General features: G+C 38.8%; 1 protein-coding gene across 7 annotated transcripts in view; it reads left to right on the top strand.

Moving 5' to 3' along the window:
* Positions 1-310: 310 nt before the first annotated feature.
* LOC148659229 (monoacylglycerol lipase ABHD2) overlaps positions 311-24,921 on the top strand; it is a 29,710-nt gene continuing 5,099 nt past the window's right edge. Inside the window, exons 1-11 of one of the 7 annotated variants that reach the window (XM_088641241.1) lie at positions 311-519; positions 4,030-4,207; positions 9,252-9,350; positions 9,700-9,912; positions 13,740-13,915; positions 14,732-14,899; positions 15,420-15,603; positions 18,410-18,502; positions 20,723-20,836; positions 21,119-21,188; positions 22,559-22,643. In XM_088641241.1, the coding sequence (XP_088497367.1) occupies positions 9,707-9,912; positions 13,740-13,915; positions 14,732-14,899; positions 15,420-15,603; positions 18,410-18,502; positions 20,723-20,836; positions 21,119-21,188; positions 22,559-22,643 (1,096 nt within the window). In that variant the 5' untranslated portion in view covers positions 311-519; positions 4,030-4,207; positions 9,252-9,350; positions 9,700-9,706. Of the gene's footprint in view, positions 520-1,138; positions 1,560-4,029; positions 4,208-9,251; positions 9,351-9,699; positions 9,913-13,739; positions 13,916-14,731; positions 14,900-15,419; positions 15,604-18,409; positions 18,503-20,722; positions 20,837-21,118; positions 21,189-22,558; positions 22,653-24,921 lie in introns of those variants that run through there. The other 6 variants (XM_088641243.1, XM_088641240.1, XM_088641246.1 and 3 more) reach the window with 6 other exon arrangements.

Raw genomic sequence — 24,921 nt, forward strand, 5'->3', positions numbered from 1 at the left:
TGATAAACAATCCTCTCAAGCCTTCGTCTTTCCTTTTGAAAAGGGCAGAGCTACGCAACGTAAAAAAAATAACTTGTATAACCTGCAATTGTCGTGATGGATTGACCAATCAACCGCGCCTGGTCACGTTTTTCAAGCACCAGCACGCTGTACGAACTAAATGGGGGTGGGCGGGTCTACCGGATCTTTTAACCCAATCCCGAGGAGAAGCCGGGGTGAAGGGCGGGTGATTGACAGGGCTGGAAGCCACTGAGCGGCGCCCGAGGAGTGACGGACAGCAGTGTGAGGCCCAACACAAGGGAAGACATGCTAATGAGCTTCTACAGTAGGAAGTGAGATCTGCCACTGCCAGGTATCGGTAGTTACCTTAATGTCTCTGAGGGCTGGGAGGAAAAGACCAGAAAGTGGATGCAGCATCAGTATATAATGCAACGATAAACACCTCCGAGAAAGAAACTGCATGGAAAGTAAGGGGTGTGGAAGGGAAGACGCGGAAACGGAGAACCGTGAAGAGTCACAGTATGTTTTCTGTTGGACGTCTCCTTTTAATCGTTGTCGGTGCAGCTGGTGTCTGATCTTTTGCTGGGGTGCGCTTTAATCTCGTTAATAGTTGGCTTCACGTTCCCAGTGAAGCTTGTGCACGCTGACTGTATCGCTGCTTTAAAACGCTTTTTAAAGTGTACTCGTTAAATGTTGTTTTGGAAATGAAGCTGTATCGGCGAAGGCGCTGGGTAGCGGAGAGGGCCTTGGACAGACACGAACGCAGTTCTGCTCTTTGACAGTCGGTATCTGCCGTCAGTATCGTGATAGAAGGCTTCTAGAACCCGGCAGTCGTTATTGCAAGACATCACTCTTTTAACGTCTTGCAACGTTTTTATTAAATTCCTAGGTTTAACAGTGTTTCGTGGAAACCTGTGGCTTTTGTGTTTCGATTTTAATAACACAAAAACACTTAAGTGTGATTTTTTTTCTTCAAAGAGGCACCGCTGTAATGTCATTTGAACTGTTGCTCTTAAAAACAGTTAGATGACAATTTTTCGAAGATAAACTATGAAATGGTTTCATTTTGTAAACAGTCTCCATGAAAATGTTAAACCTACAGTATCTTTTCAGAACTAAATACTAAATGAAAAGCATAGCTTTCAACTTAGAATATGTCATTCCTTCAAATATTTTGAATTGGGATGCGACGTATTTTTAGCACAAAAAGGAAGTAATTGCGGTTTAGTAAACGTGCTTTATCTCATCATACTGTAACAGGGGGGGAAAAGCTGCTTCTTCTAATTCGTTTTGTTGAAATGGACGTCTGTGCAAGAGCAGTCTCAGCTTTTGAGGTAGTGTTTAAAAACAGAGTATTCTTCCTGGTTTTAATCTCCATCAAATAAGGCAAAAACAAAACAACTCACGACAGCACCAGCTGACTTATACTAAGTCATCAAGAGGCGGTTCCGCCGAGACACCCTAACCACAGAAGCAGTTGTTTGTTTTGGGCCTGGGACAGCTCGGTCTGTATTCCAGACTTGCACATCCCTTCTGGCGTGGATTACTGCGGTGGCCAGGTATTAAATATACTGTATGATCTTTTGCGTGCATGACGCATTTTCTATCCTCCATCGCGATGTCTGCATCTTGTTATTTTGTAGTTTAATCCCAGACGTGGACAAAATGGATGTTTAAGTGTATAGAAGCAATGTGAATTTGTTTCTAAGTGTTCGAACAGATATACTGGGGATTATATACTGTACTGTAGGTCTTCTTATTATTTCGGGTATTCTGTGGGTAATGATTCCCGTCTGAATTAATTTTTTTTTTGTAATTATTGTTAAACGTCAAACCGTGATTGCAATGTTATGAAGACATTTTAGGCGATATGACGAAATTCTCAAAGGACATATTCTAATGACCTTTATTCTATAGCATAGTGGAATTCTGAATTTTAAAGCTAAGTATCCACGGGATTATTTTAAACCTGTGGGTGTGTAGGGCTAGGGAGCTAAGGGTTAATGAGTTGTATCAATGGGCCTGCATCTATAAATGAACAATCCGCCTCTCGATGCCTTTAGAATAGATTGTCTTCTCTGCACCTGAGTGATTCTCCAGTGTTAGCCTTCTGCATTGAAATTCACTGCCTCCCCTTCTATCAACAGTTACATTTGTTTGCTTATCTGTACCCTCTCCAGCAGTACATTCATGCTCTTTTAACATACAGTAAACACAACTATCAGTTTTAAAGCTGCTCTTTTGAATTTTGACCTTTGAGCTGGTCAGATTTACTGTAGTGTCCCCTCTGTTCCCTGTCTTTATGGTGGACATTACTTTTTAATATTGGGATTGATGTACTGTAGGTCTAATGAAAGTTTTATGTTTCAAGAAGAGGACACTTTTCCTAAGCTTTTGTTGGTATTTTTGTTATTATTGTGTCTTTTGTGTGACCCCAGGTAGTTTTTGAGCTGTTAGTTACTGTGCACATTATTTGTGCGCTCCTTTCCATTCAGATATTCGGTGCCAGTGGGATAATTTAGGTGTTGCTTAATGAGAGTAATGATGAGAATCAAGTCTGCGACAGCAGAGTTCCCACCTTTTAGCTCTTGTGACATCTCAAAATCTTAAGCAAGGCTGGGATAGGAGACCTCCAGTGAATACCAGACTACAGCTGTAGGCTGAGTGGTGTTTCTGGACCATTAGATGGTACCATTTGGTACCATTGTGCCAATATGGGGGCACTGTGCTGTTGAAGATGCAATCCTCTATTAATGATCCCATAACATCGTTTCTAATAATAGGGAGGCTTTCTCTAGGGAAGCCTGTGCATTATGAGGTGCTGGTACCATAAACGTTCCACTGAAATGGTGAATTCCTATTTTCTCTAACTGCTGTGTGGCATTTTGGGGCTTTTGGTGCATAATGACTGTCTTATGTAACCCTGTTGGGTGCTTACCTCAGTGCTGGATGAAGTAGGTACCCTCCTATATGTAAATCACTTTAGAAAAGTGCTATATTAATGTTAAAAAAGAGAGACAATGCATGATTTTTTTTAATGAGAAGATATGAAGAAAATAATGAATGGATAGTTTTGTTTAAAAATATAAAATGTCATCATTGAACTGGTGAGGTTGAGCATTGAATATACGTTTGTACTTATCTTGATGATGGAGGAACCCTGAAAAGCAGTACAGTTGAATGAGTGTGGTCTCCCACTGCTGGGCAGCCTGTCCAAAAACAAAACTCTAATAAATGATAAAGTGAATAGTTTTATTTATAGTATTGATGTTAGTAAGAATGTATGAGGAATGATATCAAATGTGAGGGGTTTTATTTTGCACGATAATAATGTGTTTTGCATGCTGTGTAAAAGTATGTTAAAAGCATGGAATTGAGGTTATTTTTTAATGTATTATTTCATTATTATAATTGTACAACTGTCTTCTTTCTGTGCTGCAAACTGTTCTTTAAACCCACAGAATTCTCTAGTGGGAAAATGCATTATACATTAGGAATGATTTTTGATCTTTTATTTGGCAGAAAGTGAATCATCATACCTGAAGAAATGTTGGTTTATTTTAATAAACCATACAAACTTTTACAGGAGATGCATCACTGTTGTGTTAAAACGGAACCATAACATTTGCAAAAATCTGTGTCAAAATAATAAATATCAGAAGACAGTAAAATGTTTGTTACATCTTACCCATGAGATTCAGGTTTTTCTTGAAAAGAATTCAGACAGATGAGTTTCTTTGTAGCTTTTTTATTATATGATTATGATTAAGTTATTTTTCGGGTAAAGAAAATGCATAGTACTATATTTGGAGGATTACTAAAAGAAAAATTCAGAACCAAAAATGTTTTAGAGTCAGTTAATGCCTGTCAATGTCCTGCGAGTCTCTAGATCTGTTCAGATGTACATTGGAATATGTATCCTATTGTCTTACTTAGCTATTGTGTATTTGTAAAGAGCCATTTCACGTATACAGAACCCATTTCATCCGCTCAATCTGTCTTTGGCTGACTTGATTCTACTTCCCCCAGGAAGGTCTATCCAGATCACCAGGGCTGTTTGGGCGGTCACATGGGGTCCATGCAGTCGAAGTGTCTCCAATGCTACAATTTCTGGGATGGCGATGTTCTATATCGTTGCTGGGTTATGGGTTTTAAGGATCCTCCTTCCTGTGGCTGGTCCTCTCAGAGAGCATTTCAATGCAAAACGGTATGGTACAGTACAGAAGGCAGACAGGGGTCAGGGGGGCTAACGGGACATGTGTGTAGTGTATTGATGCAGATCTTCTCATCCCATCATACTGTGCTGTTTGCTTTTATTTTTTTTTCTATCAATTTCTTCTTTTACATCACACACTGGATGAGGTGAACGTGCCATATAGTGCAGCTGTGTTTGTTCATTTGGAGAGAAAATAGGCCATTGGTATATAGAAAAGAGAGACAAGAAAGAAGGGATTTTGGGGTTGGAGGGGCAGCTGTATTCCACAGCTTGTCTTTTGAAATTTCTTAGCACACCACTGCTTTAAAACTCTAAACCTGAACATCCATGCATGGATGATCAATGGGTGTTGTCAAAAGAAGCATCTTCACCAAGGAGATCAGCGCAAGAGTATAGTTAACCCATTGTTACATGTAAGTAGGAAGGTAAAATAATTTCCTGGGCACATGTGCCTTTTAAAATATCTGTAAGCATCCAAGACGGAGACTGAAGGAAGATTATTGAATATAGACATTAAAAAGCAGAGGTCAGCATCCCCATCCCCCCAGGTACTTATAGAGTAGTCACAGCAGTTGGAATGGGGCTGATGTATAATATTTGTGTTCCAGAGAGATTAGGGCATAACAAAAACAGATCACACTCAGAGTGGTTGATTTTTCTCAATCTGGGTGATCTGTGTGCTACAGATATAGAATGGTCTAGCATTTCATTCCATTTGGCACAATCTCATATAACATGGCCTCAAATATTATGTTCAATATGGCCAATCTGTGAAATGGCCATCTGATGCCTTAAATTATTCTGAAAACATTAACATAGTGATTTAGCCAATCCAAACTGAAACAGCTGGGTGACAAAAACAGACATTGAATAGGGTGCATTGCTGGGTATGTAGCAGTCGTTTTGTGTTTTAAAACAGGTATTCAGTATGTTAAATTTCTTCCTGCAAGGAAATTGTTAGGCATTTGGGTTAAATGACCAAAACACAAAATTTAAGCTGCTGTATTTTATGAATCCAGTGAAATACAGTAAAGGAAGAAGCATATCTCAAATGCTAATTTAGACGTTTTCCACATCTTATTGTATTTACGTTGTAGGGGCATATCTTTTTTTTAATGCAAATATATTCAACCTTGAGCTTCGCAAAAGGTGGGAATATTTCTGGGTCTCTTCATAACCTTTGTTATGACTGGAAATGCCAGTGGAGAGTCTTATTGTTACATATTGGTAATTGGTAGTGTTGAGATCATAATGTTTTGAATCCTTTCTCCTTCCGAAGGACGACTGCATTTAGATGAATTACTTTTATAAACTGAGTTTACTTTCGCCTTGGACAGTTACAGGAGCTAAAGTCATAGGTTGAGTAGGATTAAATGTTATAATTACAATAACTATTATTTGTTTTCTTAAAAAAAAAAGTTGTAGTTCTATTTACTTGGCTGTATGTCTAGTAGTTTCACGCATTCACTTGGGTTTTTAAAGTTTTCAGAAGCTTTTGAAAGGTTGGAATTACAGGATGAGGGATCCGGTTAGCCCAGGAAAAGGAATCCACTTCATTGTGCAGTGATTTATCTCCTTTCCCCAAGGTTATAGTCAGCCATGTACATTCAAGAGCAACCATCAGTAAAGGCAATTTTAAAACTGAGCATCCAGATTCCTTTTCAGTATCGGGAACAAGATGTGAAATAGATTTTTAGGGTTAATCCACAGCCAGACCTCTTATCTACAGTATATGCTGACGTCTTTAAGAATCTATGTAGTTTGTACAATACATATCTGATTCCTTGTTCCTATATAATTTATTTATTCACTCTTCTTGTCTATTGTTTGGTAAGATTCAGTAAGCTCATGAGAACAATAAGAGTAGAAGGAATAGTAAGTATCTTTGTAGGTCCATCTAATGAGTGGATTTAAAACTCACTCCACTGATTCACTGATCTGTTGTTAACCTTGCTGCTTGGAGAAGAAGTCTCAGAAGAAATGTAGCCTCTCCCACAGCTGACAGGTTGTGTATTTTGTGACTCATGATTTTCCCAGGCTACTTCTGTATCCTCAGGGCTGCACATAACAGGGAGGAGCACATTTTGCTGAGCTTAACATGTCTATCATTTGGGGTAAAAAAAAAAAACGTTTTTCTTTTATCACAGCAAACATCCAAACACTCTCGTTAGGGCTGTAGAATTCCACTGAGATCTATTGCCTGTTCTGCTTCCTGACATCTTACTGCCTTTGCTTAGACCTTATTTAAAATATGAAAAAACATGGCCAGTTTTGTGAGGAAGAAAGATGCATATCTTATGGACCTAATAAGTTTGCTATATTGTATAAACCAGTTCAGTTTTAGACTATCCATAATCAGGCTTTGCTTATCGTCCCACCAGTGATAATATTCTAATCTAGATGGTTCTGTCAAGTGAAATCACTGAGCTGGAAATTCTTTGTCACCAAGAGCCGTTCCAGGTCTCTGAGCACCATGACTAAGCAGTGTGCGAGTGCAAGTTTCTTTTTCTTTTTAAATTGTTAATCATAAGTTCCTATTCTTCAGTACATATTTTTTAATCTTAATTGTATTTTAGTCATGTGGATAATGAAATGGTTTTATAAATGGAAGTGAATGTTGCCACTAATTGATTGTGGCAACTTCATTAAGTCTTAATAAGACTTGAGAGACTTAAGAATATTTTACGTGTGAGAAAGATAATATAGAAGTTTAAATCATGGTGGATGTAAGTTTCGTTGCTTCACTGTTCTGTTCATTGCACTGTTCTGTTATATTATCACATCACATCTTCAGCTCTGCCTCTGTGTGCCACCACGCCACAGGCTGGAATTGGGATTGGGGATATTTGAGGCTGGCATTATAACAGGCAGTGGCATTAAAAGGGACAACTGTATTGGGTTATAATGGGCATGGTAGCCTATAGCCTAATCTGTCGTAACTACTACATAGTGTTTTTAATCCATTCTGTGCTTTGTGTTATTCATGTGCTTCACCTGCATTAACATACCCATAAGGCGATCAAATGTTAATTTATAACACATAATGAAACTCTAAGGTACAATTGCATTGACTGTGAAACTGTGGAAAATTAATCCCTCACATCTTTTACGCATCTGAGAGATGACCAAGAGAATCCAAGCTTTTTTATGTGCCATCAGAGTGAATCTAAGAGTGATTTAAAACACGGGTTCCCTTTCGGGTTGTCTGTGCCTTTTTAAAATGATCAGCAGGTTAAGTCTGTGGAGACAGGGTAGACTGGACCAGGTTAACTTTCACTGGGTCTATTTAATGCTTTACCCAGATGACAAGGAGTCATGGAAAACCTTTGGTATTAAAAGTGCATCTTTGTTCTAAATGACCTTTATTCTCAACTCCTCACTCATTTCTACAGAATCCTTCCATCAGATCCAGTGCCCAACAGTAAGAAAGCTTGCAGTGGTTAGCAGGCCTCTTGGCCCAGTTTGCTGTCGGTTGCCTCAGGGCTTCTCAATCTTTGGTCATACCAGTCTACTTAGTCACAGACTTTTCTTGCAACCAGTTGCTTTAATATTTTAATTGATAATTGGCTACACCAATGTAACAATTAGGAATCTGGCTCTATTGGGCTGTATTGAATTTCTGCAGTGGAGAAGATCAGAAGGGCCATAGGTTGAATAGTCGTGCTTTATAGTTACAGAGTTTATATAGTTTATAGTTAGTTTGGAAAACACTACTGTTGTGACTGCTATCACCTGATGTGTTTTTTTTAAAATAAATATTCTTTACAGGTCTCATAGGCTAGTGTAAAACATCACCATGGTTCTTGGAGGTTAGGGTAGAACATAATTGGGGAGAGAGAATTCAGAGCTTGACAGTTTGGCAACTGCTGAAGTAGAGTTGTCAATGGAAATGGCCATAGTCTCAAAAGGCTTTCTGTCCAATGCATGTGATTTGAAATGGTTTCTGTTTCTGTGAAATATAACTTTGCAGTAGAAATGAACATATGCATGCCGTGTTGTTTTTAGTGTTCTGTGTTGTCAGTGTTTAAAGAGTATGTCACGTGAAATAATAAACTTAGCATCACCAGATCTCTTTCCAGGTTAAAAACACTCAAAATCTGTTCCTTACAGTATAAAGCAGGAGCTGCTTTTCACTTTACATCTCAGCCATAACATGTTTTGCCTCTTCAATACCTCTGCCTCAAGCACTGTTTACAGGTGACTCTGATTACTGACTGCAAAGCTTGTTTAACTACATTTCAGTGCAGTAGTTTAGCAGTTGATCCATTCAGTATACAACAACAGAACAAGTTATCAAATGGAAAAGTAGTGTATGATGCTCACAACTACAGTAAAATTAAAGGAGCATGAAAAAAGTAAACCCAGAGGGTGTAATTTTGTTAAATTGGGATCTATTGAGAATGCAGTGACTAATTGCTGTTTAAAGTGTACATTGTAAATTAAACACTGAAAACATGGGAGATTTCACATGAAAGGTAGTGCAGTAACAAGATGCCTGACTGCAGCAAAACTTTCAGGTGTGGTTTACAGATGAGCCTGGGTATTGTTGTATTGAGGCCTTGATCATGAAAAGAAAGCAAAAATTTTGCTTTACATTGAAGAATAGCAGTATAGGTTCAGCAGAAAAATAAAAACATCTTTTTGTTGAATGAAGCTTTTTATGATCTGTAAATAAATCGAAATTTCACACATTTTTTTTCAACATTTTAATGGTGAAGATTGTAGTTGTCATGTCTACACGAGAGCAGTTGAGGACAGGGCTGATTACAATTTATTTTGCTTCTGAGATGTAAAAAAATGCAGCTCAATCTCTTTATCCAAGGCCTGAAGCAACCCTGTTAACACTATTGTTACTTTACTAAATCTTGTTTTAGTCTATACATAGCATTTCCAATCTGGGGAATCTGAACGCTCACCTTCTAGAATGGTAGCACTGTTGACTCTTGTCCTCTCAACTGTACATGTTGCTTGACAGCAGATTGTGTTATCTTTACAGTACGAACAGGGCAATCATCCTTGTCTTTGTTAATTGCAGATCTGACCGGAACACTGTGACGCAGAACATTTTGCACAGTCAGGAAGACTGTGAATAAGAAAGATAATACATTTATATACAGGAAAAGAAGCCAGCGTGGTAAGCAAAGTACAGTTTGACAGTTACTCTTATGGTTATTTTTGTAGACACTTCTGTTGTGTATACTGATTTATGCGGCATTTATAGTACAAAATACAGTTTAAAAACCTGACAAATTGTAAAGCAATCTCAATTTATCATATCTCATCTTATAAAGGGTGCAACAAGTATGTCTTTTTTCCTTATAGATTACCCTCTGCCCCTGTGATTACAGAATTTCATTCTTTAATCACATCACATATTCCCTTATTTATATTTGGAGAGAGAATGTTTTTGGTATAGTCCATGATGAATTGATTTCCAATGCATTTTAACTCGCACGCCCTGCATTGCTGTTGGTTTGCCTCAGATCCACCATGAATAACGAGGCTGAAGTCCACACCATTGCCCCCGAGATGCCAGCGATGTTTGACGGGATGAAGCTGGCAGCTGTGGCGGCTGTGCTCTACATCATCGTGCGCTGCCTAAACCTCAAGAGCCCCACTGCTCCTCCTGAACTCACATACCAGGCCACTCCGCTCAACCGCTTCGTGCTGAAATCCTGTCCCCTGCTGACCAAAGAGTGAGTATTGCCAGTCTCCTCCTCCGCAGGTGTCTCCACCCCCCCCCCCCCCGTCCGAACACTTCCATGTCTTTCCTCTATCGCTAAACCTTCATAATATGGCAAAACTGATTTTTCATCTTTGAAGATGGTGATGTGAGATTCCTCACTTTCCTTTTACTCTGTTAGCTATAAAAATGGGGAGCACAGTAACTTCAGGCAAGGCAGTTGGGTTTCAGCCAACTTTCAGCCCTTAATTCTACTACCTCACAGCGGACACAGAATCGGAATAAAGCGCAAATTGACCTGCCCATAGTGAATAACTGAGTCCTGTTGAGGTTTCTGTAGAGTAACATTGTAACACTCCGTATTGCGTTACAGAGTAGTCTCAACTCTCTTACAGTATATTGATATTTGAAACCGTGAATGGGCTGTTCTGCATGTTATTAAGCATTTGAAGTTGTTCCTTAGCGGGAAGTCAGAATTTTCATGAGTACTTCTATTCATTTGCTTTCAAGAGGTTGTTTAAATCTCCTTACAAATACAGTACTGTCAGGGTTCACATAACCAGCTTTCCCTTTTTATTAAACGTGACAGACCACGCTGTTACATAATGTCATCATTTCCATTATGGTTAGTACACCTTACTAAGGGCTAAAAGTGTACACACTGCAGTTTCAGAAGGACACGACAGAGAAGCTCGGTCAACAGTCTAAAGACGAGACTTCTTATCAGAAGTGTGTGGTGTAACAGATTTTAGCACCTTGCCCCTTGAAACTTTTAAACTTGTCTTCTGTGCTTGTTCTTAGACAGTAAATGATGATCTTATAGAAAGGAATTCTAGAAGCATGAAGTCACTGTAGATTCTAAATTTAAAATGAAGCAGTCAGTCCTTGAATTTGTATCATTCCTTTGTTGAAAAATGCATCACATTGTTCACAGCTATGCTTGAAGTTTGCACTGAGAATTATTTAAGATGTATCAACTAGTTGAGATCTAATATGCAATAGATACTGTTATTTCCTTTTTTGTGACTTGTTTGCTTTTTGAAGAACCTTTCCATAGAAATCATAGTGCAGTAGATGTTGATTTTAAACTCATGCAGCAATTTCAGTAATTCAGGTCAAGAAACATCCTTCTCTACTATTAATCTTCAGTTGCAATATTCTGACTAAGACTGCTGAGTGAGATCTAGGCTTCACTGTCAATAATTGGATCTATGAGGTTTATGTAGAGAAAATCTAATTATGCTGTCATTACTCAGTGCCTGTGTTCTGGTTGCTTCTCATCTTGCTTGCTACCTAACATGACTTATTAGAGCTATTAGGTCTAATCGGTTTTCTTCTTTTATATATGCCGGTCTAGCTGTGATTATGTAATTCTGACTTTGGCTCAAGCCACTATTCCTAGGAACGGATGTATAATGGACATTGACAGGGGTATTTCAAACCACAGTTGATACCTGTCAGACCAGGTATTTTTTCTACCAGCACTAAAATTACTGCAATTACTGCAGCAAACCTTCATTTACAGCTTCTGTTACAAACAGTGTTTGTAAAGTAAAAACATAAATATTAAGAGAAGTGGAAAAGTTGTGTTGTACTATAAAAGTTTTTTTTTCTTTTCAGTAACAGCTCATTTATTTTTTTTGCTTTAAAATTATCTGGAATTGAATAATCTGGGTTTAAATACAGGAAATAACATTTACTGTAGTGCTTTTACCTAGGTTGTTTCCATCTAAACTGTTGCTTACGCAAATCAGGTGGTTTGCCCTCTTTACATTTTATGAAAGGTTATTACTGTGTACCTGCTTTGAGAGGACTGTGCTAACCAGTGTCACCACAGCACTACAGTACACTTTAACCTCAAAGTGCAGTAGGCCTACATTGTGTTTCCTAAAGTGGGGAAAATTAGTGGCTGACATTTAAAGGGGAACTGTAACACTATTTTTATATTTCAGGGTTTGAAAGAATCAACATTGATCAGTGCATTTCAAAAGACAATAAAAGAAAAATGTACACAGTAACATGTAAACCTTCAAATTTACATTACAAAATAGATGAAATTTCCAGGTATGCGCAGCACAATTTTCTTTGATTCAAAATGAGGCAACAAAACTTTAGGTGACGTGATTGTAAACAAGCAGGCTTATGAATGCATCTCTTTTAATTCAATAGAAATATTGCTTTTCGATTTTGAGGTGGTTTTGCCAACAAATACTACTTAACTGTGCATGCAGATCACGTTGGAACATTTCTATTGTGAAATGTCTGCTGTACAACCTATATACTTATTCGCTCGTACATCACGTTACATTAGTTATTGCAGTGACTGCTGAGCAGGAAGGGCCACACCACATCACAGTTCTTGCTCTTGCCTCTGGTGAGGTTAGAGGTTTGTGATAGCATGGTGACTTACAGTACTTTCACAAGGTTCACTATTTTGTGTTCAATTTGTAAAATCTATCAGTACTGTTAATGAATTTATTTTGTTCCAGAGATTTAATAGCCTAGGAAATTGGGACAGTAGTTCCCTTTTAAAGTGGTGCACATAACGGTTTATCTTAAATCCCAAAACATCTCAATTTAGATTTGCAAGGGTGGAATAATGGATAATATGCAGTAGACATTTGGATTAAGAGGAGATGATTGCTTATGTAAGAGCTTCAAGAAAAATAACACAGGTGATCTGATTTCAGTGAAAGGACTGTAAATGTTTGCAAAGCGATAGATGACCTTAACATTAACAGTTGGGTTACAGTTCGGATACCACTAACCAACTACTTGGTTGTTGTTTGTCGTTTTGTTTAAATATTATTGTAGAGCATACTGCCAACCCATCTTAAGCAGGTTCATTATGGGATGCTGAAAGCTTTCCCTGTATTCATGTGAGCCACCCAGTTTTTCCTAATAATCATAGTGAGCCTATCTCATAGCTATCAAATGAAAAGTCGTGTTAAACTATAGCATATAAAGAGAAGAGTTGAAGAGTGTATTGAAAATGTACTAAAGTGATAAGTTAATTCAATTATCAGATTATGCAAATCACATCTGTATATGCTTTCTAGTTAAAAAATGTGTGAGGAAATGCATTATTTACCAGGAAATTCACCATTAACAAGTCCTAGTCCTATGTCTTTGGCTACGAAGAGTGTGTTAGCCAAGGCTTTAGTGTACATATAAAACACAGTAAAACTCTGATATGGTCTTTTGATTTTATTTTTTTAGTCAGGTTTGTTCTGGTAAATAGCCAAGGCTGTAAGGTTGGAGACAGCCTGATGTTGACTCAACAGCTGCAGCCTGGATTGTGGCTTAGGTATACTTACTGTAAAAACCCTTTAGATTTCCCAGCTTCACCATCTGCCTCCTTCGTTGAATCAACTGTTCCTAGTGCTGCCAGTGCATTAAACCAGTAAGCACAGATTGAAGTCTGTGATTTTCATGTGTTGGTCAGTTTCCTGCCTCTTGCTCTCAAACTAAATGAGCAGAAATTGCTGGAATGATGTGCAGTGTCTCAGCTGGAGGGCGAAGGGCAGTATATCAGGCTGTGGCAAAAGGGAGGAGAACTTTCAGCTGTCTTCATGTTTATTTTATGACATAAAACCCATAATCTTTACGGTGTCTCATTATTAGTAGCACTTGCTATAGAAAAATGTGGTCTCTTTAAGAATGCACTACAGTACATGGAATGTTTCCCACAGATTGACAATGTTTTAACTAAGCTTTTTTGGGCCATGGATTGTTAAATTGATTTGTTTAAATTTTTATTGTAATAGGTTTATTAGAAAACTCTGGCCTCACTGTTAATGAAGAAAACAGGTGAACAATACTATTGTGTTCCTAACACAGGTACATTCCTCCCCTGCTGTGGGGTAAAAGTGGGCACCTGCAAACAGCCCTATATGGCAAAATGGGCAGGGTTAGCTCACCACATCCATATGGGCTCCGGAAGTTCCTACCAATGCAGGATGGTGCCACAGCCACCTTTGACCTCTTTGAGCCTTTGGGGGACCACTGCACAGGAGGTAAGAGGGATATTTTTGGGAAGAACGTGCCTGTTCTGGATTTCTGTTTCCTTGTGGCTCCTCTGATACTGCAATACTCCTTGGTGAGGAATGTGTGTGCTAGTTGGGCACGAATGGAACAAGTCCTGTTCTGGGTAAATATGAAGTTGCACTATCTGTCTGGCATCTCTCTGCTGTTTTTAAATAAACGTGCAACCACATGCCCCAGCTGAATTGTCAGGCAGAAGGATTTTGCTTTTTACTGTGCCAGTGCCTGGACTGCTTGTGTTTTTACGATTGACTCACGTTGTGTGAGAAAACTAGAGTGATTCTAGAAGCCAAATGGGATTGTAAAGGTGCTGTTCAAGAAGTGTGTCTTACATTTGTTGTGTAAAAAGGTAAACAAACGGTGCTTGCATAAAATTACTACTTGTACTTCTGCATTCTGTTGTCCTGGCTGCGACGGTGTGAAATGTCAAAACCGGTTTTCATTTTCTGAAAACCATGACCAAGTAGCTCTTTTTTGTTTTATTCATAATGCTGCTCAGTATCATGCTCTAGCTTTGACAAGACTTAGCTGGCTTAGAGACACTAGTAAACCTGGACAGCATATCTTTGGACTGTGGGAGGACACCGTAAAACCTGGAGAAATGCAGAAACAGAAATGCAGGCAAGTGTAACCTCTACATTGAAGGCAGCCCAGGCTCAGAGCTGCAAGATGAAGTGCTGCCTCCCACACCACCATGCTGTCTGTTTTCTGGTCATGGGTATCAAAATGTTTAACGTGTTTGTACTGCATATTCCATACTATTTGCTTGCTTCCATTTTAATCTTCAGATGAAGTCACCATGGTGATATGTCCAGGAATTGGAAATCACAGCGAGAAGCATTATATCCGCACCTTTGTGGATTATGCTCAGAAGCAGGGATACAGGTGTGCTGTTTTGAATCACCTGGGAGCCCTGCCAAACATTGAGCTAACCTCTCCCCGTATGTTTACCTATGGTAAGGCTTGTAAGATTGTCAGTGATGTCTCTAAATAACAGCTTGATTTGAAGATCGTTACATGATACTGTCACAATACAGCTACAGATTTTATCCGTGAACAAAGCAAGACAATTACTGTGACTAATAATATTGGATTGCCTCATTAAATTTCGTTTATGCAATGTCTTAAAAAGAAAGTCACCACCATTCCCCTTGCTTTCTGATGCCGAGCACGGTTCGTGGGACCACTGCAAGTGTCATTAAGCATTAGTCAATCAGCGGTACCTCTCTTTTTTTTTTCTAGTCTTCAGAGTGATCACTTGATTTTGAAAGGATGCACAGCACATTGCACTGCATCATTTTGCTGTTGAGAAAGAACTCCTGTTGACTATTTTTGAATTTTCTTAATTTTTCAGACTGTTCTTCCTTACTTATTGAGGTTTTTTCTTTTGATGTCACTAAATATTGCATTTTGTGCCACCGTGATTTGTAAGACTGGAGCAATAGCCATATTGATTAACCCTGTTTGCCCTCTCAGGCTGTACTTGGGAATTCAGTGCCATGGTTAGCTACATCAAGAAGGCATACCCCCAGACACAGTTGATTGTGGTGGGGTTCAGCCTTGGAGGCAACATTGTCTGCAAGTTCCTGGGAGAAAATCGCACCAACCAGGAGAGGGTGCTCTGCTGTGTCAGTGTGTGTCAGGGGTACAGTGCGCTCAGGTGAGTGGCCAGTTAGAAGAAAGCTATGGCCGACTGTCAAGGCTCAGAAGGAAAAGAACATATTTACAATTGGCCGTGTCGTTTTTGCACATTCATTACCGCCTATTGGCCAAGAACCTGAACTTTGACACTTTTTATCCAGTTAATTGTTATATTACACTCTTTTTCTACCATCACACTAGAGTTATCTCTTTTTGTTCTGTTGATTCACAGCAAGCAAGGCTCTTGCCTAACACGTTCTGCTTGCACGAATGCTGTAAAAACATCTGAATCATGGAGCTAATTTCTGATTTGCCACATACTGCCAACAATTTGGTTGCTGGAGAGTAAAGTAATTGGCTGATGTGACTAATTTTCCAAGCACAGGGGAGTGGGGAATGTCATGGGGAAATATCCTCTGGCCTGCCTAATCTGAATTCCTGAAACTTTTCCAGGCATGCATTCTCTAATCCCTTACTGATGGTAGGAAGAATGCACAGCGAACCATTCTTATTTCGTTTTCTGTCTCTTAAAGCCAGTTACAGGACATATAATTATGTGTGGCATAAAACATTAAGAGCACTTTTTTGTGAAGTAATCTCTGTGAGGGCCTTGAATCAGTGAGAATGAGCTATTTCTTTACTAAGTTCCTTTTCTCTTTGCTGCACTGTGAAAATGTGAGTTAGAAAATAGTTTTTAAAACTTAAAGCATTGTACTCATTCCATTGGTCTGAAGTAATTCCGGTTATGCTGGGAGACTTGTGGCTGGTAACGCTTTCACATCTATTATGTGATTTATGGAAACATTATATTTTGAATTCTGCACATTCTTCAGTTGATGAAATGGGATGAAAAATGTCAGAGCAACAAACATAAATCCGTAATTTTGAAATTGTCACACTGTCCTTTAAAAAAATGTTATTTTTTGTCGAGTTTTGGAGAATGCACTTAACATTACTGCTTTGGAGAAAATGAAGTTAAAATGGTAGCTTAGTTTATTCAGGGACAATGTTCATTTTCATTTCGTGTGAGCTTATTTATTCCCTATTGACCTGGTTTTGTTTTGGAGTGTCTGCCAATTTGAACTCCCAGCAGCATGACCAAGGCATTAAACTAATTAAAACCAGCCCCATATGAAGACAGCATCTGTTGCCATGCCAGAGATTACAAAAATGTTCAAATTTTGGTGCTGTAAGGGAGTGATATTTGGTACAGGGAATGCATTGTAGAACCTCTTAGATGACATTTCATAACAATATAATACATGTTTTTTATTTAAATCAATATGGCAAAATATTTAAGAATATAAACACATCCCAATCATGTATGGTAAACAGCTTATATAGAAACCTAGCTGCAGTCAGTACTAGACCTTTTCAAGTTATACCATAAAAATGCCTTACTTAATATTGTTATGCAAATGTAATTGAAGTCCTATTAAAACGTACTACAATTATAGATATTCAGACCTCAGAAGAGCAATATGAGGTCAACTTATGCACTTGAGTAAAATGTTTTGGAGAGTTATGCGAGAAGCAACAGTCTAGAATCAGCCTGTTAGGGTATTCTCTTCTGTGCTCTTCTGTAAATGTGGAAGTAGCCAGAATCGCATTTGGCATGACTTCAGGGAACTCTTCCCAGAGTTGAAGCACACAAGGGCTGGGCTGCCTGAGGGTTGAAACCTAACCGCTCCTTTTCTGGTAGCTTCCTGGTTCTTTGATTTCCTGTTTACGAGGAGGAAATAGAGCACAGTTAAGACGATCATGTTCTTGTTATTGTTTAAACCATCTGTAATATCCTGGGCAGGACAGCCGAGATGACATACAGTATAATGTGCAAATAATCAGAAGTCTGGATTTATCATTTTAATGTTGTTGCATGGAGGGCTCTCTAGTTGGTTTATAGGGATTTTTTTTCACTTTTAAAGCTCATCTATTGTGATTTTGGGAGGATTTTCTCCAATGTAGAAGAAAACCAGTTCCATGTGAAGTGCTAATATTTTAACTGTAGTTATTAATTTGTTTTCAGATTCATCTGAAATTGCATGACAGCACAGAGTATTGTTTGTCTTCTTATTTATGAACACGAGAGACTGTAAACGACAGGAAGCCAGTAGGCTCACCTTGACTGTTGGATAGTTTAGTAACTAGGTGGATTTACAATATCATCTAACCACTTCTTGTAAGGATGTTTGAACCTCAGCCACCTGGTTGGAAAACCTGTTTCAGACAACCACTACTCTTTGTGAAAATGTTTCCTGTTCTCAGCTCCGTTGTTATCGAGTTGTGAGATATTCTCACAAGTGAGTATGAAACAGTCTCCTGGCTTGGTCAAATCTTATTGGCTCTAGATGGATCTAGAGCCTGTGACCTGTTCATATGATTCTGGGTCTTAGAAGGTGTTCACATGTTTTTGAATTAATCTTTGACCTCTTTCTAAGGCTATAATGTCCTTTTTGTAGTATGGTGACCTGAACAGAAAAATAAGTCTTACTAGTGCATTTAAAAGCAGGAGCATAACTTTTCTTGATTGAAATCTCTTACTTTTTCTATGTACCCAAGCATTCAGTTTATTGTTTTGTTTCCCTACATTGCCTTGAAGAGGACATTAACAATTCTACATCATACATTTACAGATCCCCTTCATGTGTAGCTTCATGCAGCTTAGAACCACAGATGCGCTGCTTACCATGTGGATCCTTTTGTACACTGTTAAATTTTAGATGCTAAGAGTCCGATCCATGATCTTGTTTGTCTTTGCTTGTTGTGTTCCATTTAACAGTGTTTGAAGGAGACAGCCTCTCATACCTGTTTGTGTTTTGAATCAGGGCCCAGGAGACATTCCTGCAATGGGATCAGTGTAGAAGATTCTACAACTTCCTCATGGCAGATAACATGAAGAAGATCATTCTCTCCCACAGGTGCATAAAGCTTTAGAGATAGAACAGGTTTGCTTAACACTCAGTGATATAAAACACTGCAAGAAAGAAAAGCTATGACTGCAGGTCTTTGTACTTTCTCAATTAGCAACTTATGAGTCCAAAAAAAAGCCACAAACACTCAAGTTCTTACATTTCTGTCATACTTAATCCCAATAAAAAAACAGCATACACCATACATTTAGTTTTTATTTTGACAGACCCTAGGTTCATTTTTCTCCTGGTGTCCGTTATCATATACAAGCTGTTCAAACATCATCACTGTGGAAATACATCATTATATGGAAATACAGTGCCTTGCGAAAGTATTCGGCCCCCTTGAACTTTTCAACCTTTTGCCACATTTCAGGCTTCAAACATAAAGATATAAATTTTTTATTTTATGTGAAGAATCACCAACAAGTGGGACACAATTGTGAAGTGGAACGAAATCTATTGGATTTTTGAAACTTTTTTAACTAATAAAAAAATGAAAAGTGGGGCGTGCAAAATTATTCGGCCCCTTTACTTTCAGTGCAGCAAACTCACTCCAGAAGTTCAGCGAGGATCTCTGAATGATCCAATGTTGTCCTAAATGACTGATGGTGATAAATAGAATCCACCTGTGTGTAATCAAGTCTCTGTATAAATGCACCTGCTCTGTGATAGTCTCAAGGTTCTGTTGAAAGCGCAGAGAGCATCATGAAGACCAAGGAACACACCAGGCAGGTCCGTAATACTGTTGTGGAGAAGTTTAAAGCCGGATTTGGATACAAAAAGATTTCCCAAGCTTCAAACATCCCAAGGAGCACTGTGCAAGCGATCATCTTGAAATGGAAGGAGTATCAGACCACTGCAAATCTACCAAGACCTGGCCGTCCCTCTAAACTTTCAGCTCAGACAAGGAGAAGACTGATCAGAGATGCAGCCAAGAGGCCCATGATCACTCTGGATGAACTGCAGAGAACTACAGCTGAGGTGGGAGAGTCTGTCCATAGGACAACAATCAGTCTTACACTGCACAAATCTGGCCTTTATGGAAGAGTGGCAAGAAGAAAGCCATTTCTCAAAGATATCCATAAAAAGTCTCGTCTAAAGTTTGCCACAAGCCACCTGGGAGACACCCCAAACATGTGGAAGAAGGTGCTCTGGTCAGATGAAACCAAAATCGAACTTTTTGGCCACAATGCAAAACGATATGTTTGGCGTAAAAGCAACACAGCTCATCACCCTCAACACACCATCCCCACTGTCAAACATGGTGGTGGCAGCATCATGGTTTGGGCCTGCTTTTCTTCAGCAGGGACAGGGAAGATGGTTAAAATTGAGGGGAAGATGGATGCAGCCAAATACAGGACCATTCTGGATGAAAACCTGTTGGAGTCTGCAAAAGACCTGAAACTGGGACGGAGATTTATCTTCCAACAAGACAATGATCCCAAACATACAGCAAAATCTACAAAGGAATGGTTCACAAATAAACGTATCCAGGTGTTTGAATGGCCAAGTCAAAGTCCAGACCTGAATCCAATCGAGAATCTGTGGAAAGAGCTGAAAACTGCTGTTCACAAACGCTCTCCATCCAACCTCACTGAGCTCGAGCTGTTTTGCAAGGAAGAATGGGCAAGAATTTCAGTCTCTCGATGTGCAAAACTGATAGAGACATACCCCAAGCGACTTGCAGCTGTAATCGCAGCAAAAGGTGGCTCTACAAAGTATTAACGCAAGGGGGCCGAATAATTTTGCACGCCCCACTTTTCATTTTTTTATTAGTTAAAAAAGTTTCAAAAATCCAATAGATTTCGTTCCACTTCACAATTGTGTCCCACTTGTTGGTGATTCTTCACATAAAATAAAAAATTTATATCTTTATGTTTGAAGCCTGAAATGTGGCAAAAGGTTGAAAAGTTCAAGGGGGCCGAATACTTTCGCAAGGCACTGTATGTAATACATCTACATCGTCATCTGTGGAAATGCAAATACTATTCTAAATAAAGATTGAACCCAAGCGTTTTTAACTGTGCAATTAATAAGACCACGCAATTCACTTTTAGAAATTAGACAAAACAGACAGTGCCTGTGTAATGTTGCACTAATTGTGCAACTCTAGGACATATGTTTATAAAAATATAAATGTTCGTGACGAAGTGTGTTTTCATAAAGAAGCACAGTGCTCTTTAGTGGGAACTTTGAGTTGCTAAGTCTTTCTGTTGTGTGTGGCAGGAGCATGCTGTTTGGGGAAACTTCAAGCAAGAGACCACTAATGATGGAGGATGCTGATCTAAGCCGGCTCTACACTGCCACCTCTCTCATGCAGATCGATGACAACATCATGAGGTGAGAGCCAGTGCAGTGTACTGGTTTTGGCAGAGCATAAGTGGCAGTGGCACCAATTTACCCAGTTCTAAAGCTGTTTTGTTTTTTTAATTATTTTGTATTTTTTATGATAGAGTGTAACAACAGCTGTGGAAGTCTTTGTTGTTTTTTTTATCGTTTTGTTTCCTTTAGTCCTGGGTGGGTTCCTTATTGGAAACAAAAGCCTGCTGTGCAAATTCATTACACGTGCATTTTGGAAAGTGGATTTGATTGATTTTGTGCATTCAACATTTTGTCTTGTAGAAAATTCCATGGATATAACTCCTTGAAGGAATACTATGAGAAGGAGAGCTGCGTGCATTATATCCACAATGTGAGTATGACATGACTTGTTTTCCCTTCACATTTCCTTTTTTTCTTCTGCAAGAAGGAGCCACTTTCTTGTGTGTTAATACAGTGCCTGTTGTGTTGGGGCTTTCTGAATTCATTGTTGTTTCATGGATCTTTTATGCGGAGAAGGGGTCACGGAAACCCGACTTGAGTTGTTACCATTCAGAATTGGTTCTGTGCTTCATTGATTGGGAACAGAATGGTCTGAAACAAGAATGTGAACAAATTCAGGCACAAACACCACCAACGTTGAAGCATGGGTGTTTAATCCAACAATTGAAGAGTAAGCTCCAACGGCCAATGTTCTGTTGTTACTGACTTTTGATTGATTCTTGCAAGTCAAATTGGAGCATTCTTTTCCATTATTGTGAAGTCATCACATTCATGACCAAGCGAGGAATCCAGGGGTAAGACAACAGTGAAACAGTAGACTTTTAACTTCTTTTCTTGTGGCACATTAGTATAAGCTTTATTCTCCTCTTCTTCTCACTGCAGTCATTAGGGAAATAAGCAGGTTGGCTAGAGTACTGTATATACAGTATTTCCCAGCTGCCACTGAAATTGTGTCAATTAATGCAGCAATACTATTACATTGGTACTAGCTATCAAACCTGTGTGAGGTATTTTTCATTTCCGTGCTAAAACCCACTTGCTGATAATCGTGTTGCGTTCCACCCATAGCATAATTCTGTTGAACAGCTAGAACATCACAACCCCTAAGGCGGCATGCAAATCCGTTTACCACGTATAAAAAAACAGCAACACTGCTCCATTGTTATATCATCCTCAATGCTTAATTTTAGAAAAGTGTTTATGCAGTTTGATGGGATTTGTCAATCAGAGATTACAGATTGCACACATGGTCGAGTATATATGAACTGAAGGCAGAAATTCTAAAGTAAAGGAACTGACACAAATAAAATATTGAAACCTCTGCTGGAGCAGCGTTGCAGTATAAGTAACATAAGATGGAGGCACTGATCACACATTTTCAAGAACAAATAGAACAGTTTGAGAAAGCTAAAGAAAACTTTCATCTGATAGAAGAGGAGGTTTTTGTAATTATTTCCCAGCAGTTTTGAGCTTTTAATTTTTTATCTGCTATTCACATACACATCTTGCCAATTTGTTTTTGGATTCACAAATGTTCTTCATTTCTTCTTCACTTTTTAAGATCTGTCAGTGATTTCTGAAAGAAGCAAATGCAGTATCAGTATTCTGCGAGGGAATCAACGGTAAAGAATGTAAATGCCTGAGAAAACATAAGAAACTAGCACTTTTCTTTAAAAGCTGCTTTTTTTATCCTCTCCAGTTTGATACTCACTAGTGTTAACTTGTTCGTGATCATCCCAGGTCAATGTGCCACTGCTGCTGGTGAACTCTGCAGATGACCCACTGGTGCACCAGTCTCTGCTGACTATCCCCCGCACACTCGCAGGTAAGATGAGTATTAGGAAGATGTGTGTAAAGGTCAAGATGGATTTTTGCTGAGGTTATTGAAATTACAAAAATTGAGACTAGAAATGCAGAAGGTTTTAGGGTTTAAAAAATTGTTGCTTAAAGACCAGGACAGTGAAAAATTAAAAGCAGAGCCCAAGCATAGGACATTCTTTAATTATATAGCATTATATTATATGCATCCTATCATTTCAACAAATGAATAAGATCTCTGCCCACCCATGGACAGGATGCCGGGTGTATAATTTTCCCAAGGAAGCAGAACACTGGAAATATCCCAGTGCATATTGGCTTTCTGCACCCACACGCTGAAGTTTCCACCATCACATACTGTAGATAAACTGACTGTTTTCCATATTTCCCCAAGTTAAATCTCTTTCCAGTTTCTGTTTATAAAATGTCAGCTTCATTTTGGAATAGCTGGTAGGAGGCATGTGTAAGACAAACAGGAAAGAGTGACGTTGCAGCAGTACATTTAGAGATGAAGAAGTGTCTGGAAAATGTCCAATTCCTGCCCTCCCAGATACCTCCACTCTTGCTTTCAGTACTCAGCTTTCTATCCTACTACTTTCCTGGTTTAGTCTTTCACTTTCTCTTCTGCACTTCCTAGGGGAAAAGGGGCCTCTTGTTCTCACCGCCTGTTTCTAATTAGAATGGGCTTTGCGTTTGCTCAGGCACTAGGTTAAATTTTTCAACTATTTTTTAACTAGGTTAAATTTTTCAAGGCAATGCAATACGTCCTGTGCCCTGTTAGGCACTGGAATTCATTTCTTTAGTACTTGAGAGAAGTGTTAGCCCTGCTTTCTCTTCCCAAATGTCTTACTTGCATAAAACTTGAGGTCAAATATTGCCATAGGCCAAAACTCTTTTAGAGAAAACAGCTTGTGTAATTCAGGCTGTTTGGGTAATACTGTGCAGCCCAGAACAGGAAAAGAATCTACAGTACCTCCCTCATTACTTGTGTATTTAGCAAAGCCTGTAATCTTGCAAAAATCAGCAGTGGACAACATACAGACCTGCTTTCTTTTACTTTCACTCACTGTTAAATGAAGACAACTGTATTACCCTCAAATGTGTACTTTTTACTCAGATTTGATGTTTCTATAAACTGACTTCTTTATATTTACTGTTGCGGTAAAACGTCATCTTTCCTGTCTGCTCAACTCTCAGCTGTAAGGTGAACATCACACTTCCATTCCATTCTTCTCTTTATAAACCCTTTGACTCTTTGGCACTGCACACTGGAAAGCATTAGCTACATCTGTTGCCTAAGGTCTCAGGGACTCTGAATACATATGGGTTTCTATGTACCAGCTGTCTTCGTGCACCTTAAAGCAAGCACAGTGTAGTGCAAATAAAGTCCATCTGGGGAGCTAATTATGGGCCAGCGGTTTTGATTTCACCACTTATTGGATGAAATATTCCGATATCTAGGGCATCTTCTTTTATATGTATTGCAGCACAGTAAAATATGATGCTGGTTGGTTTCTACAGTATGTCATTTACTTTCCATCATGCTGTTGCTAATGACCATTCCTGTTGGAGGGCTAAAAGTGAAATGGCCTTTTAATATGACAGATGAAGTAATTTCTGGAGTTGTGTCCATGATGAAATGGAAAGTGTCTGCTTCTACAGAACTTGCAGTAAATATATTACAGTATACTGTATATACAGAATTCTGTGTGGTTCAAACCAGTATTTGAAAACCTGCAGACTTCAAGATCATTATTGTACAGCATTACGTTATTATAGATCATTGTATTGTACAACAAAGCTTCAAATGTAGAAAAAAATATGCAAGTAATAGTGCCTCTCTGGAAATTACTGTACAGTGAATTTAATATTTTATTGCCATCTATAAATGTTTTAGAACTGCCATTATAGTGCGATTACAAATTCCACTCTTCTGGCATTATTCTCTTCCCCTATTCTTTGTTGTTGGCATCTGTTAAGTCATTATCCCTCCATCTTTCTTTCTTTCCCCTGCTATATTGCTTACCACAATGCCATTAAAAAAACTAGAGTTTTTCCAGCTAAGCACGAACCAATACATAGGGACACACCTGGGTAATAGAGAAACCCCTGTGCAGACTCTAAACTGCAAAAAGTGTCTCCTCTTCTCTCTATGTCCTTCAGTCAGTCAAACATAAACTAAAAGAATTGCATTTAAAATGGAAGACAGGGGGCGCTTCTTTACCAAACGTTACCCAAAGGGATGTGTGCTTATGGAACAAGCTATCCAGTTGTGCTGTTGAAGC

The sequence above is a fragment of the Lepisosteus platostomus genome, chromosome 7 (genome assembly GCF_059453375.1).
Source record: "Lepisosteus platostomus isolate fLepPlt1 chromosome 7, fLepPlt1.hap1, whole genome shotgun sequence".
NCBI lineage: Eukaryota > Metazoa > Chordata > Actinopteri > Semionotiformes > Lepisosteidae > Lepisosteus > Lepisosteus platostomus.